The sequence below is a fragment of the Dipodomys merriami genome, unplaced genomic scaffold (genome assembly GCF_024711535.1).
Source record: "Dipodomys merriami isolate MVZ:Mamm:240054 unplaced genomic scaffold, mDipMer1.0.p SCAF_20, whole genome shotgun sequence".
NCBI classification, from domain to species: domain Eukaryota; kingdom Metazoa; phylum Chordata; class Mammalia; order Rodentia; family Heteromyidae; genus Dipodomys; species Dipodomys merriami.
In genome coordinates this window covers 23,739,378-23,756,721 of record NW_027203382.1, presented here as the reverse complement: position 1 = coordinate 23,756,721, position 17,344 = coordinate 23,739,378, and the positions used below count along the sequence as shown (strand labels likewise).

Sequence of the window (17,344 nt, the reverse complement as noted above, 5' to 3'; positions counted from 1 at the left end):
TATAAAATCCTGCCCTGAAATTTCCTATTGATATACTATTCTTTGAGTATCTTCACTTGACTTCTTACCACAGGCTGTGGTCAAAGAAGGTAAAGAATTGTCCCCATTATTCCTTACACCTGCCATCCTGAGGAGATGTGATCTCCAGGAGAATGAATCCGATGTGAGACCAGCTCCATTATCTTCTTTCTTCCATTTATCTTCAGGTCACTCTGAAATCTGAACAGTGTCTTAGAGTCTTGGACATGATACTAGAATGTACAAAGTAATACTGCATTTCCATGCTTAGCTTGTTCTATGGGTCCAAGAATGAAATACCTTTTTTTTCCTATTCATAGAGGAAAAATATTTTCTGTTCCTTGATACATAATGTCTTATTTGTTACATTTTCACCTATTTTTCCTGTTTTTAAAAAAATATGAAATGGTTCACATGAGATTAATAGTGCCTATAATAATTAGTAAAGCTTCTAATTAATAATTAGGACATTATTAATCCATTTGGAGCCTCTTTGTACCCCTCCTGAACTGTCACTCAGAGAAGGCAGAACTTCATGTTACCGAGGGAAAGGAGGAGTGGGGTAGGGTACAGAATTTTCTTATAGGGCAAGACTCAGCTATGGATAATGCCACAAATAAATTCTGGAATTTCTCTTCCTGTTTTGATTGACATTTCCATGCAATCTCTTTTATTCCATTTTTCTTTCCAAGCCACTGTCTGGCTATCTCAGGGACCTTGTTTCTCTCTCAATGGGATGTTTTCATGACAGGCTAGTCCCTACCCCACTTTGTACTCAACACCTAACTGTAGGCTCACTGTAGGAAACCATCTCCCAGAATAGATGACAATGACAAATTTTTGTTTCCTTCTGTAGTAAGTTTACATTCTTGCTGACACTTCTCTCCCAGTTGGCTGTAGAGTCCTGCAGGTTTGCTCTTGACATCGTAAGGTAGATCCAGCTAGGCCTTAAGCAAAAGTCATACTTGCAGAAGGTTTTGAAACAACGGTCTTGGGATGAGTAGTGTCCTTGATGAATCCTGCTTGAGACTGCTCCGAGGACAGCTCAGGGTTGGAGCAGGCCCACACATGTACTTGTTGGTACTTCCCAATGCATGACTGGATTTCCTGGACTGTCAGTGTTCTGTTTTCATCTGGAAGGCATATGTGGGGTCTCTGCCCTTGAAGATGAACCCTGTGAGCACATGCTGGTCAGGAAGCCCCTCTTATGGCTAACAGCCATGGTCTCACTGCTCTTTCTCCATGTTTCAGTGTGAGGAACCCTGGTTTGTATCTTCTGAGTGACCACATTTTCTGCTTTGCTGCAGATCTGATGACTGTGAAGAGGCCTCAGTCCTTCCTCTCCTCCATGCAGGCTTCAACCGGGTATGTACAAAGGGATCCAGTACTTTCTGACTCTCCCATGATAGCAAAGCTCAAGCCATGAGAATTGTCATGGGAAGTGAGCCCCTGGACTGTGAGTGAGAGAAAGGAAATAATTGTGTTTTTGTGGGATGTAACAAGCAAGTGCTAGTCAAGCTTTTTGCTTTTTTTAATTCATAATGTTGTATGTCTTAGCAACAGATATGTAAGACATAGAAAATGCATCTTACTATGTCAGATCAGAATTCAATAGTCATAAAGTAGTCTCATGTCAATCAGCCCTGTGAATCAGAGTCAAGGTGCCTGTGATTATATATACAAACAAGTACACCAAATTGGCACTTGGCTCTGTGTTCACCAAGACCCACCAGAGTTTATATGCCAGGTTCATACCATGAACACTACAAAGGAAAAGTCTTTGAATCACAACTATGTGAAAAATACTGATATTCATCTTGAGACAGATCTATTATTTCAAGGAGATTTACCCTCAAACTAGATAACTGGGCTTAACAGTTATGTGAAACTGGAAATTTGACTGTGGTCATAGCTGCATGCATGCAAATTGAAAGCAAATATTGTTGTTGTTTTTTTTTTTTTTTTTGCGTGTGCTGGTACTAGGGTTTGAATTCAGGCTATGGGTGCTGTCCTTTAGCTTTTTTTTTTTCCTCCAAGCTGGTGCTCTACCACTTGAGCCACAGCTCTACCTCTGGATCTTTGTGGTTAATTGGAGATAAAAGACTCATAGACTTTTCTGCCCTGGCTGCCTTCAAGCCTCAATCCTCAGATCTCAGCCTCCTGAGTAGCTAGGATTGTAAGAATGAGCCATCAGCACCTAGGTAAACGTGGGGGTTAATTAAAATAAAGGGGAAAAAAGGAGTAGAAAAAGATAACCTAAACAGTAATGTTAAAAAAAGAAGTATATTTTATATTTAAAAAGTTCATTTAGAGAAGTTATGGAAGACCTTTATATATTTAGATTTTTAATAATAGGTATCATTGTCCTCTTTCAAAAATAAAAGATTAACTTTTGGATAAAATAGTATAGAGATCCTAGGCTGGACTTTTGCAAGTTCACAATATTCAATCTTAAAAGATTGAGCTTCATTATTCCAAGTAGATTTAACATCAAACTGAACAGCTGGGCTTGCCTTGTATCACAAGGACTTTTGAAAGGAGTAATGGCAGATCAAAGAGATGGTGGAATACATCTTTTCAAAAATAAGGTACTACCTGCACCTTGTGAATTATGAAAATTCCTTTGGTGCTCTGGGTATGATATTTTGCTCTTCTGAGGTTAAAACCAATTTCCCTCTTGGTTGTAGACCACAGAAGCAGGAAGTGCCTTTGTGAAGTGGTTGCTCTGTGTATTGGTAAACCTGGAAGCAGCGGCGCTGCTGAAGGCAACGTAGTAAATCACAGTGTGTAGCAGAAATATGTGTGTATTGTGAGCAGTACTCCACAGCTGCCTAATACTTCTCGGTGTCTGTCATCTCTTTTCACAGCAGTAATATTTGGTTCTGCAAATAATCCTGAGTTTGGGATTGTAGAGGAAAATTAGCAAAGAAATTATGTGAGTGGGGCTTATTTTTCTTGTTCATTTGTTTTCTAAAAAAAAAGTTAAAATTATTCACAGGCTTCATAGATCTTCTATGCCATACGGATACCCCCCTACACACACACACACACACACACACACACACACACACACACACACACACACACACACACACACACACACACACACACACACACACACACACACACACACACACACACACACACACACACACACACTGACCTTTTCAAGTTGACTCTCAGAGCATGAACGTGCTAGCTTTTTCTCATGGAGAATGGCCTTGAGCTGCTTCATCAGTTGGGACCCACATGGGTCTGTTGAGTGGCCTTTTGGAATTTTGCTTTAGTTCAGTGATCCTTCTTCCAACTGGTTTAGAGACTGGTGTTGTTTGAAGCAATAGCCTCTTGACTGGAAGGTAGAGATTGAACATCTGCTCACATGCTTAGGAGAAACAACTGTTAATCATAAGGACAAACACTCAAGAGAACCTAACAAAAATTCCTTGTTTCCTTTTATATTTTCTAACTTGTCTCTGCTGTTCTGGAAGGTTTCATTTCCCTCCATCCAGACCAGTCACTGATTTTTGCAGTCACCCACAATGAATGGACCCTTAGTGGGAACATGAGAGGCAACCCCTGTCAGGACTGCCGGCTGTCCTCTGTGCTGGGTCTAATCTGGTCAAGACCATTCACCAGTTGGGTCAGGGTACTTCAGTCCTGGGAGCCCTATCCAAGGGGAGCACACAGCCCCCATGGTGGCTTTCCTGTCTTACTGTGGCTCAGGAACAGCTGAGGTAGATCTCCAGGTGGCTGTTTTCCTTTTCTGAAGAAGATCTTGTCTTTGGCAACTCTCTATCCAAATATGCCAGCTCTTCTTGCCTTCCCTGGGTTGTTTTGATTGTACTAAATCATTTGCCAAAACTCAGCCTGTGTTGCTAGCTGAGAGGCCAGCACTTCAGTCTATGGTCCCTGAGTGAGGATTCAGGAACATGTTGTGATATCAAATGTCCTGCAACAATTCCCCTCCCAGCCTTTGGAGCTTGAGTATGTGATCAACTATGCTGATACTCCACACTAAGCCTTCTAGAAACTAATATCTTTGCAAGATTAACCTTATATTAACCTTTGTGTGCCTCCTTTTTCTGTTTGAAATAATGCTTATTCATCTCAACAAGTATTTCTGGAGCTGATTGTGTGCAAAGTAATGTGCTGGGCATGCCAGGGCATAGCTGTGGGGCATAATTCTCCCCTGAGTGGCTGCTTGTGGATGAGGACTAGGGAACTGTAATTCATTATTTGTCAGGCTCGGTTCCAGGTGATTTACTTAATCCTCCTCAACACAATAAGGGATTTGATATTTTCTCCATTTTTTCAGAGATGGAAACAAAGGCAAAACAACAAAATAGCTAGCCAGAGCTCATGTTCACAGCGAACTCAACGATGCCATTTAGCCTTAACTCCAAACTCTTGTCCGGGTTCTCTAAAGTTTATTGCCCACACTGTCCCATGTGACTCCAGTATTCCAAATGCTCATAGGTATTACACAGAGATAGCTTTTAGGGTCAAGGAAGTTTGGGGTTAGTGAAGACTCAGTCTGAGAATCCACAGAGCACATTAGCCACACTGCCCATCAGCATATGGGATGATCTGATCACTCCATCATGCCAATTTTAGCATAATCTACTGTATTACAGAATGTTTTAACTCTAAAGAGTATTTTCTTTTTTTGAAAAAGAGATTTTATTTTGTTTAGTTTTAAATATTTTTTATTGTAAAGATACTGTACCGAGAAGTTACAGTTACATGAGCAAGGTAATGAGTCCATTTCCTGTCAAACATTGTTACCCCCTCCTTTATTTTTCCCTACTGTCTCTTCCCTCTCCACCTCCCCAACTCATCCCTCACCCCCCTGCAAAGTTGTAAAGTTTGTTTTCAACATAGTGTCTTGTACATCTCATTGTTATAATGGGTCATCCTGTATCCTTATTTCAGCATTTTGTTATTTCCCTTCCCCTCCCCGATTTGTACATTTTCTCTTTTCATAGTCATTCATCTGAACATTCTAGCCGACTCATGCTGCCCATGGCTCCTAACCCATCCCTTTTCTCATTTTTATTTTCTTTTTTTTTAATTGAGATTAGGTGATTACATAAATTTCATATATTTCACATTATTGTTGAATAGTGATACTTAGTTAAAGTCACAAACACATTTTAACCTTTACAAGGCAAATTGTCTTTATCATGGTTTATAAAGTTTGTGAATTCTGTGAGCTTTGACAATACAAGTGTTTCTCCCACATCAGGTGCTGTTTACATTTCTTTCCTTTTGCTTAGTGTAAGCTTTCCCTCTTTCCCTCTCATTCCTTCCTTCCCATCACTGTCTTTGGGTTGCTTAGTTCTTTTTCTTCTATGACCAGTGCAGCTGGTGGGTCCCTTTGTTGTATGTTGTTCCGTTTCCCACCTACTCTGCATCCTCCTCTTGGCTTCCCTCTGTTGCGTGCATATATATACGATATCTATGGTCAAGAACATGGAGTCATTTAGCAATGATATGACAAAATGAGTGACTGTCCTTTGTTTCTGGAGGTCCTGTTTACTTTGTCGTAGCTCCTTGCATTTTGGCTTTATCATCCACATATCAGGGAAACCATGTGCCGTTTGTCTCTGTTCTAGGCTTACCTCACTCAAAATAATTCACTCTAGTTCCACCCATTTCCCTGCAAATACCATTATTTTCTAAAAAGTATTTCTAAATAAAATTAAAAGTAAAGCCTTAGCTAGTTACTCAGAACTCTCTAACTGCCTGACACATGGTTCCACCCATCAAAGAGTTCCTAGCATCAGTGGCTCACTCCTACAATCCTAGTTACTCAGGAGGCTAAGAGTAGAGGACCATGGTTTGAAGCCAGCCCTGGTTGGAAAGTCCATGAGAATCTTATCTCCAAAAGAGCCAGAAATGGAGTTGGAGTTTAAGCCGTCAAGTGCTAGCCTTGAGCAAATAAACCTCAGGGACAGCACCCAGGACCAACACACACACACACACACACACACACACACACACACACACACACACACACACACACACACACACACACACACACACACACACACACACACACACACACACTCACTGACTGACTGACTGAAATATGGTCTATGGAGGGTGGATTTTTTTGGTATAACGTCTTTGAACAGTTAACAGCCAGTTTAACAAAATGCTAGCTGAAACATGTCTTGTCTGAGGGTGGCTAAGGTTAAGGGGAGGGAGTGAATGAATGGGAGAGGAATGGTGAGTGAATATAATCACAATTTTCAATGTGCACACATAAAGATGGAACTGGGAAACTTGAGGGGACAGGTGGGATTGAAAGAGATGCAAGTAAGAATGATTAAGATGCACTATACACTTTGATAGGCATGGTAACCTGAACATTGTACAACTATTTAAAGATAATAAAACAAGGAAAAGAAAGAATAAACTACTTTAAATGGACATTTAGCATATTTACAGTTGTGTATCCACCACCTATATGTAGTTCTAAAACATTTTATAACCTTTTCCCATTAAGTGGTCACTTCTAATTCTTCTTCAGCTCTGGACATCCCCAGTCTGGGCTCTATGGATAGATCCACCATAGAGATTTCAGGTCAATAGAATCACAACATATGACTTTTGGTGTCTATTTTATAAATGATTGTTATCTTCATTGATGTGTGTGTGTGTGTGTGTGTGTGTGTGTGTGTGTGTGCACATGCACAAGAGTGCATGTGCAAGAATGTGCCCCAGTCCTAAGCTTAAACTCAGGGCCTGAATGCTTTCTGAGAGCTTTTGTGCTCAAGGCTAACTCTCTACTACTTGAATCACAGCTCCACTGTCACTGTGTGTGTGTGTGTGTGTGTGTGTGTGTGTGTGTGTGGTTCATTGGAGATAAGAGTCTCATAGACATTTCTGCCCAGGCTAGCTTCGAACTATGATCCTCAGATCTCACCCTTCTGAGTAGCTAGGATTACAAGGTGTAAGTCATTGGTACCTGGCTTCACTGAATATTTTTAGGTTTATACATGATACAACATGTATCAATACTTCATTCCTGCTTTATGTTTGACTAACACTTCACTATATGTACACATCACAAATTGTTTATACATTTGTCTGTTGATGGACATTTGGGCTACTTCTACCTTTCAGCTATCATGAATCATGTTACTAGGGCCCTGTTTATACAAGTATTTGAGTCTCCATGTTTAGTCCTTTGGGTATATTCTTCCCTGGATTATACAGAAATTCTGTGTTAAGTTTTTTGACTCATTCCCCAAGTATTTTTCCCAGCAACTAAACCATTTCACATTCCTACTGGCAATGTTCAAGTGTTCTGTTTCTCCACATCCTTACCTGTGCCCATTTTCTCCTTGTTAGTATAGCCATCTCCTTGGCTGTGGAATGACTACACTGTGCTCTTGATTGCATTTCTTAAGTGGCTGACAATACAGCATCTTCTATTTGCTGCCCATTTGTATATTTTCTTAGAGACATACCTTACCAAATATGTATCCCAGTTTTTCACTGAGTTGTTTATCTTTTGTTGTTTAGCTTAATGTTTTGTTTGTTGCTTTTTTGCCAGTACTGGGGTTTGAACTCAGGCTCTACCACTTGAGTTACATCTCTAACCCATTTGCTTTACTTAATTTTTGAATAAGGTCTCATATTATATATATATATTATATATATAATATATATATATATATATATATATATATATATATATATATATTTGGGGAGGCAGGGCCAGCCTGGATCATGATGCTTGTGTTTAAACCACTCATATAGCTAGGTTGACAGAAATGTAACACTATACTCAGCCTTATTGGTTGAGATGGGTTCTTGCTAACTTTTTTCCTGGCCTGAAACAGTGATCTTCCTGATCATCTATGTCTCTTAAGTAGCTGAGATTATAAATGTGAGGAACCACACCTGACCAAGTTTACTGGTTTTTTAAATGAGCTGTGGATTAAGCACTAACAAAATTCAGAATGAAGCAGAATAACCACTTCCTACAATGAGTTCATTGGCAATGTAGCACACAATGAAAATGCTGGGATTGAGTTTCCGTGACTTTTATTAGTACAATATGAAATGGCAATGAGTACATGGTTGGGGAAGCATTTTGTGCTCTTGTGTATTTATTTTCCTATGATTACTCATAATGAAGTTTATTCCACCTTTGTTATAAAGGGAGACTAAGTATAAGTATTGCCTGCTCTGTTGTTTCTCATGCATTCAAACAAGCATTTCAAACTCCCTGACAACTTTTCTGTTTCCTCTCATCCTACTTACTAGACATCTTACATAACAGTTACCTGGTGGTAGGAACAGCTGTTAAGTTTCTCTACTTGACTCTCTAAGAAATAATTGGGAATGTCTTATGTATTATCTTTGCTTTCTTTTCAGAGATTTATGGAGAATAGCAGCATAATTGCTTGCTATAATGAACTGATTCAAATAGAACACGGGGAAGTTCGCTCACAGTTCAAATTACGGTATGTAGCAAAATGCAGTGGCACCACAGCTTAATAACTCTTTAGAAAAATCTTACCTGTCAACAGGCTGATATTCACCATCTCATGGCTGAATCCCGTAGATTTTGAAGTTCTTAAACTGGATAATGCCAAGTGGCCAGGGGCAGTATTTAAACTGGGGAAACCCTTGACATAATGGCCTAAATTGAAATCATTTCTTCTTTTGGAAGTATTTTCTGCCATTTCCAGCAGTTTTAAAATCATAACCTGGGAAAATCTGGTTTAATTTTTGCATGATTTAATCAAGATTAAGAATAACCTTTGTTGGGGGGTTGGGGAAAGGGAAAGTAGGAGAAAAATAAGGGAAGGGATAACAAGTTTGACAAGAAATGTAATTATTACCTTACTTACGTAACTGTAACCCTCTCTACATCACCTTGACAATAAAAGAGAGAGAGAGAGAAAGAATAACCTTTGGCAATAACTCTCTATCTCCTACTTTCCACATTTATAAACTCATACTTGTATTGTTTTAGTAAGGGCAAACCATTGGGTGTATTTACTCTGCTAACTATGAAAATAGCTATGTAGTAATTTCCTAAATCTATTTCTGACCTCAATATTCATGAGATATCTTCAAGAAAGGAACCTTGGTCTCTTTATAGGTATATGGCACTTTAAGAGCAGGCTCCTTATACTGGCTTTCAGGTGCTGGTGGGAGTCTCCTAGTGACAGTTAATAGCCAAAGTTGCTGCTGACTGACTTGTTCTGCTCTAGGCTTAGTTAGACTGCCAGGGTCCTAGCACCTGCCTGGTTTGGCTCAGGCTCTGCTCTGAGGACCCTAATTTTTTCCAACTGCCCTGTTCAAGTCAGAGATGAGGGGAGTGGCAAGAGGAGGCTCATCAACCTTACCACCCACCCCTACCCCCTACTTGAGAGGGCCAGTCCCCTGCAGCTTTCTGGCATCCAGCAGGAAAATTCCTGCATGGCTTCTCAGGCTAGTCAGCTGCTAGGTTGGTTTACACCTGCAGCAGCAGGTCTCCCTGGGTACACTTGGTCTGGGGATTCCTCTTTGGTGACTAGAGAAAGCTAAAGAATAATGTTAGAATAAGAAGTTGATGGTTGTAACAGTGGAAAAATGTTTCAAAAGAATGTCCAGTCAGTGGTAATTCAGATATTTGAAAAATTCTGATTATTTCAAAGCCTTTGATGAACAAAACTCACCAAAGATTTTTTTAAATATTTAAGTAAGGTAAATTCCTTGGTTTCTTTTTGTCTGTATGTTTTTTTAGTTTCAGAAAATTACATAGTCTTTTCTTCTATAATTTGTGCTTTTTGGTATATTTTTGTGTATAGTTTTTATTTCCCCTCAGCAAGGGAGGGGAGTGTCTCTCCTGATTTTAAATGAGATAAAAAGAATATAGGCCAGTTGCAGTAGCTCATGGCTGTAATCCCAGCAATTTGGGAGGTGGGGTTCCAGGAAGAAGAGCCTGCCTAGCTCTCTCTGTCCTCTTTCTTTCAATACCATCTCACTTGATTGCATTTTGACTGCTTCTTCCTTGGCCTAACCTGAGCTTTTTCCCTATCTGGGTATTTTCATGCACACATATGATTTGAATCTCCCCAGATATACCAGATCCAAACCCCAACAGATGAGAAGCCAGTGACCTTGATCATGACCTTCCTCCAGCTCTTGAGGGCATTCAGGGACATCCAGAGCATCTACCTGTACCCTCAGGCAGCTAAGTGGCTATACCATTTGTGACAAACTGGGAAATGAGCTCTTTATTATACAAAGCCAGAATAATTATAGTCTAATTATGTAAGAATTTTCCCTATAATTCCGCCCTCGGCTGCAGCTAAATATGTAACATGACTGTCATTCTACAAGGACACAGTCTGTGCTGCATGATGGTGTTGGATGCTGAACACCTCTGTATGTGAGTCTGAACTTATCAAAAGGATGATGCAAGCCTGGTCCCCTGCAATGTTTGCCTTTTCCTCCTGGATAATCAAGTCCCTAAGTAGGTCCAGAGGAAATAACCAAACAGAAGATGTGGTCTAATTTTTTTAAAATGACTTTAGGTAGAATACATTTTAAAGATGTGCACATTTCTGTGTACACTTGATGAATTTCTCTGCTAAGCAAAATAACTCATGTAATGCAGAGCTTCTAGGATAATGCCTTTTTTATCATGGAAGACCTGTTTTATCTAAAGTCAACATAGTTTACCAGGAGTTTCAGCTGATCAGTTTGTACTAATACAGTTCCAGCTATTCTTTCAATCATTCATCAGTCTAGGAATTACTCAATGCTTCTTTAATTCCCAATCTTAAGACAGTGGAAGCCCTTCATTTCAGAAGGAAGGAACATTTCTGATGGACCAGACTCTGTGTTCTGTGGAATACTAGCATTAATGGATGTTTGTAGAGCTTTTATTCTCCCATGGGTGCTTTGTGACAGCTATTGTGGTAGACACATACACGGAGCCTTAAATAATTAAAATAATCTACCCTTTTGCATCCTTATCCCTGGACTAGTGCCAGAAAGTAGCAAGCCCGTGATTCCATCTGGTTCCTACTCAGCTCATTCAAGGCCCCTGTGGACTTGTGTTCATAAGTATAGACATGCCACCACCTTGCCTAGCTCTACCTTTGTTCTCAGTGGTATTTGTGTGTCTGTGTTTCTGTCTGTGTGTCGTGTGCCTCCCAAAGAAGCACAGGAGATCACGTATCTAGCTCAGTTACATTGACAAAAGAAAGACACTGGAAGCCAGAGGACTGCTGACATGATCATAGCTGTGCAAGTTGACATGTTGGCTACAGTGCTAGAATAGAGCTCATTGTCCTGCTTGTTATTGTGTGTGCCTTCTATACCATTGTAGCTGCTAATACACATTCTACCTGGACACCTACATTTGCCTTTCCCTTTTGGGCTCTCCCTTGGGGTCCTTGTAAGGCCCCTAAGAAAGTCTGCAGGAAATGGTCCCATTGCTCATCCTTCCTGGATTTTCACGCTTACCTACATTACCTTTCTTTCTTTTTTTTTTTTTTCTTCTTTTTTTTTTTTTTGTCAGTCATGAGGCTTGAATTCTGGGCCTGTGCGCTGTCCCTCAGCTCTTCAGCTCAAGACGAGTGCTCTACCACTTGAGCCACAGTGCCACTCCCAGTTTTCTGGTGGACTTTCCTGCTTAAGCTGGCTTTGAACCGTGATCCTCAGATCTCAGCCTCCTGAGTAGCTAGGATTACAGGCGAGAGCCACCAATGCCCAGCCATTACCTTTCTTTCTCTTGTGTTTCTTTTTCCAATTTCTGACTTAACCTAAAGGAAGTCAAACCTATCAACTAAAGGCATTTGAGATATAGTTATATGGTTTGCAAGAACAGAAAATTAATAAAACCATGGTTGTCCTGCCTAGAGAATATGAATAATTAATATAAGCAAATTAGATTCCTAAATTCTAGCAACATGACACGAATTGACTGCCCCATTTTGCTGCATGTTTATTTAAGTAGAGAGATCGAAAACCCAAGTAAACATTGTTGTTTGCCCTGTTTGTCACTGTGAGTGCAGGAAGAAGAATAATATCCTGTTCTGTTAAGTATCTTCTGTCAACTGTCAGTATAAGAATTTGCTCTTAAATGTCATGTCAAAACCAGCTTTACAATGTCGGTGTGTGGGGGGGAGGGGGGTATGATTGGGTGAGGGGAGGGGGGAGGCTGGGAAGGGAGGTGAAGGGTAAACAAAGGAGGAGGCTGCAATGCTTGGTAAGAAATGTATGCATTATCCTGCCCATGTAATTTTAACCCCTCTGTACAGTATGTTCTCAAATAAAATTAAATTAAATTTAAAAAAAAGAAAAAAAATTAAGAAAAAAAAAAGAATTTGCTCTTTCCTACTGGGCATTATACTTTTTGAAGATTTTATGTTTTGTGGCTAATCATGAAATGAATGTTTAATAGACCAGTCCCTAGACGTTGGCGCTGAAGATTTATACAAAGGCCACTTCTTGAATTGATAAAATGATAATTGCCTAAAGTACCAGTTTACACTCTTAGTTGAAATATATGGGTACCTTAGAGAAACCACTTATGCAGGAGAGAAATGTATCGTTTGATAATTTGTGTTCATTAGAACTTAATTATCCAGCTCTCAAAGTTGACAAATTGGCCCATATAGAGTGTGTATTGCCACACAGCACTTCTGAAAAGTAGAAGTCCTTTTCTATGATAAGGAACTGAGCCCATTATAGACCAGGTATCCAGAAAATACTTTTCATAAGACTGGCTGTTAGCTGGGCATCGGCAGCTCATGCTTATAATTCTAACGACTCAGGAAGCTGAGCTCTAAGGATCAAGGTTTGAAACCAGCTCACTTAGACAAATCCTCAAGACTTTTCTCTTCAGTTAACCAGCAAAAACTCAGAATTGGAGGTATGACTCAAGTAAAGTACCAACTGTGAATGAAAAAGTTCAGTGAAACTTGAGGTCCTGACCACAAGATCTATTATTGGCATGTGTGTGCACATACACACACACACACACACACACACACACACACACACACACACACACACACACACACACACACACACACACACACACACACACACACACACACACACACACACACACACACACACTGGCTCTTGCTTATCTCTCAAGAGGCAGTTCAGTAACCATGTTTATAATGGCCCTGATTTCTTCTCTTACTCTTCCTTCTTATTGCTAATCACCATGTTTACAAATACTGAAGTGATAGTGTGACAGTATGCAGTTGAAGTTGGGTGGATGGGTACAATTGGAATATAGAAATGATCTGTCCACTCAGGAATGCCAGCAGAGTCAGGCTGGTCCCATTCTTAGCTCTGTTCATCCAGAACATGGTTATTTGCTTTCCGACCCTTGCTCACTGATATCTTCATCTCTGGAATTACCGGGGCCAAAACCCTTCACTCTCCATGCAGGTTACCTGGCTATTATACACTTTTTGGTTTGACATTTTAGATATTCACATGAAAAAAAAGACAAGCTATAATTCATTTTTCTTTTCACTAAAGGTTTTTAAAAGCCTTAGAAAACAAATAATAACAGCTACTACATGTTGAATTCTTACTCAGTACAGTCCCAAGTGCTTTGAGAAATACTTAGCAAAAATCATGTTCTGATGATTACAAAACCCTGTGGAATACGTATTCTTTGTCTTCTCATTTTCTAAATGAGGAACCCAAGTAAAGATAAAACGTTGCCCAAGATTCCAGAACTGGAAAAGTACAAACTCAAATTTCACTCAATGCTTTCTGCCTTTTCCCTTATAAACAGATCAAAACAAAGCAGCAAAATTAGACTCCCTTGATGAGTGGAAAAAATAACATCGGAAGAGTTTGTTTTGTATGAACAAATATCAGGGCAATAAATCAATGCTTTTCTTTTTTTCTCTTTGTAATGTGTAAGAAAGCCTTTGCTGGGATTCTTTAGATAGTCAGTACAAATAACAGAGCCCTAGTTACATTCTTGCCATATTGGGTAGTAACTAACCTACTGTATTTGAACTGGTTCTAGATTTAGAAGTTAGTTAAAATTATAACTGCATTCTGTGAGCCTGATTTCAAATGTCCTAGATATACAGGACAGGATACCTGGAGGGCTGCACAGGTACTACTCAGGGGGATCCGGCCATATTTTCCTTTCTTCATGCCAGGGAGTATGGTTGGAACCAAAGTAGCATCACAAAAATAAGAAGAAGAAAAGATGGTTCTATGTCTGTTGCAGGAGGCTAGACTACCTCAGAGCCAATTTAGGTCTACTTATAGCCTCCTAAGTGATGGAGACTTTCCCTGTTCTCTGACCAATTCTGTGAAGGAAATGGAATGTCACCAACATAGAACATATGGCACTTACAAGACAGTTTCATCTGTGTTTTGTTCTCTGTGTCCCTGTTGAAGCTCCATTCAGCATACACATAGCCATTCAGAACGCAATTACAGTTCTTTTTTGAACATACATATGGGTATATATACTGTTGTTTATGTAGGTAGTTTGAAAGATGACTTCACTTTTTCAAAACATAATAACTGACTTAGTCTGTTTGGACTGCATAACAAGATACCTTAAGTTGGGAAATTTATAAATAACCAGATGTATTGCTTAGTTCTGGACACTGAGAAATCTAAGATCACAATGTTGGTAGATTTATTGTCTGGTGATAACACATTCCATGTCCTCAAAGGCATTGGGAGCAAGGGTCTTCTCTAAGGAAACGAATCCTATTCGTGAGGGTAGTGCCCTCATAATATAATCACTTCCCAAAGGCCCCATTTATTAATACTATTGCATTGGGCATTCAGTTTTTAGCATAGGAACTTTGAGGGGATGCCAATAGTCAGATCATAGTAATAAGAAGTATAAGTCTTCAATGAATCTAGCATCTGTTTTTTTACTTTGCTAAATTAACCAACAAAATGCAAATGACTTTTATAGGACAACTAATTCAGTCTTTTGCATCTTTCAGGGCCTGTAATTCAGTGTTTACGGCATTAGACCACTGTCACGAAGCCATAGAAATAACAAGCGATGACCACGTGATTCAGGTAAGGAAAGAAACACTTCTATCATTAGATGCCAAAATAGAACCTTTTTCAAGTTGGGGCCACCTTTTTGACAAGTGCTTTCCCATAATTATCATATATTAGTACATTTTCTTTGAAGAACTGAGAATCAAACTATGTAAAGCACACTGACAGACTTAAAAGAATTAGATTCTCAATAAAGAATAAGATGTATGTGTTCAGATCATAAGCTGTGGTTTCTTTGACAGAGTTGGCATATATTCTCTGGGTCATCTGTCAAGACAGAATTTAGAGAAGCAAACCAGAATTGTAGAGCAAACACTTGCAAATGTGTATGGGAACAAATCATTCAGAAGACTCATTTATTTGCCTGTAGTTGGTATACCGATTATAGAGCACTATGTCTTCTTAAGGGAATGTGTATGGTAGATAAACATTCATTTGCTGTTCCTCTGAAATGTAGCTGTTCTTTTGTGGCCTCTCTGTGACAGTGGCCTGCCTGTAGCTAGTTTACAGAGTATCCTTGCACGTGAGGAGTACTTGTGGCCACTAGAACACCAACATACTGTGGTCAGCTCCACAGGAGCCTTCTTTTGTCTCTTCTGACGCTCTCACTGCATACACAGCCAAGCCTTGCTATACCCACAGATCCCTGGTGTCAGTAGCCCACACCACCTGGCTCTGTCAGCATCACTTTCATTGAGTTATTCCATCTCCATTTGGCAACAGTGGCATACTGGCCCCATAGTATAGGAGAGTGAACTGAGGCCCAGCAAGGTCCAGGGACTTCTCCAAGAAGTAATAAGCATTGAAACCCAAACATGCACCCATGTCTTTTTGACTCCAAAGCCTGACTACTTTCCTGTTTGGCTGCATTTTTAGGATTTGTTTTTCTGGCTGCTCCTTGAAATGGAACTGAAGGTTCCTTCCTATTGCTGGCTTATTTCTGGCTCACCTGCCCACAGCTTTGGCTCAAATCCCACAAATCCCATATCTCCCCCACTTACATCTAGAACTGAACAGTCAGTCCTGTCCACGAAACACATTTGTGTTGTGCCTCCCTACTTTGTGGTGGGCAGCTGGGCTATGATTTCTAAAATAAGGAGAAGGGGCTTCTGCCTTCTACCCACCTTTTCTACTTGTAATCTAACTGATGATTGTTTGAATAGGGAACTGAGTTGATAGCAACCAGTAGTAAGCAACCCCGTATCCCTAGTCCGGAGATGGTTTCACATTATGGCGTAAATCATCTTTCAGCCTCTTCCAAAGACAGGCATAAACAGGCACAGGAAAATAGATGGTGCCTGTGAAGTAGAGGTGGAGGGAGGGTCACTGAAATGAGATGGAAGCTTGTATTCTGGAATAAGATTTTACAGGGGTTTTCTCAGGGGATCTCCTTTTGCTACTTTTAAAGATGTATCATCAATGCAAATTTCAATTCAAAGCAAAGGGAAGAAGGGTTGGGCATGGTGGCACATGCTTGTATTCTCAGTTGATCTAGAGACAGAGATTAGGAGGATTGTGTTCTGAGGCCAGCCCTGGGCAAAAATTCAAAACCCTATCTGGAAAGTAACTGCAGTGAAAAGGACTGGAGGTGAGCTCAAGTGGAAGAGCATCCCGCATAGCAAGTACCTAAGTTCAAACCCCGGTACCATCAAAAAAGAAAAGGAAAAAAAATATATATTAACCAACAAATAAGGAAACGTTACATTCTATCATATTACCTATTTACTTATCACATATCTACAAAATAAACAGGAATAGCCAGATAAGATTCTAAAATGGCCTTTGGCTTTAAGGATTTTAATGTCCAGTGGGATAGAAAATGAACAAAAACTTAAGTTCAGTGTACTTAGCTTAGTGTTCACAGGAGTCACTGGGAGCTCTTAGGAGTGACAGAGTCTACTTTCCTTTCCTAGAGGAAGACAGGGGAATAGGGCAGGATGGGGAGCAGGGAATCAGTCAGGCACAGACTCCTAAGGCTTTCTAAAGCCCAGAGGAGGGAGACTTACAGGTAGCCTGGCAGCCTGCAGGGCCCACTATGGGGCTGAAGGCTGATCCTGAGAGGAGGGGCCAGGCTGCCCCCACCTTGTCCACCTGCTCTGTGTGTGATGTCACAGCTTTCTTCTTTAGCCATCCCCATAGCTCTGATGACTAGAGCATCCTCTTGACCTTTTCAGCTCCTGGGGTTAATCATGTTCATAGAAGCTATGCTCCCAATGGAGTAGCTCCCTAGGTGTCCTTACATTAACCAGTTTGTGACCCATCGCCCCAGTGGAGGAAGAGAGTGACTAGAGTG

At 40.2% G+C, this 17,344-nt stretch overlaps 1 protein-coding gene across 7 annotated transcripts in view; it reads left to right on the top strand.

Moving 5' to 3' along the window:
- Window positions 1-17,344, top strand: part of Pde8b (phosphodiesterase 8B) — a 179,865-nt gene that overhangs the window by 112,203 nt on the left and 50,318 nt on the right. For all 7 annotated transcript variants that reach the window (XM_070031222.1, XM_070031219.1, XM_070031221.1 and 4 more), the window contains 3 exons: window positions 1,326-1,383; window positions 8,410-8,498; window positions 14,988-15,066. In XM_070031222.1, coding sequence (XP_069887323.1) covers window positions 1,326-1,383; window positions 8,410-8,498; window positions 14,988-15,066 — 226 coding nt within the window. The remainder of the gene's footprint in view (window positions 1-1,325; window positions 1,384-8,409; window positions 8,499-14,987; window positions 15,067-17,344) is intronic.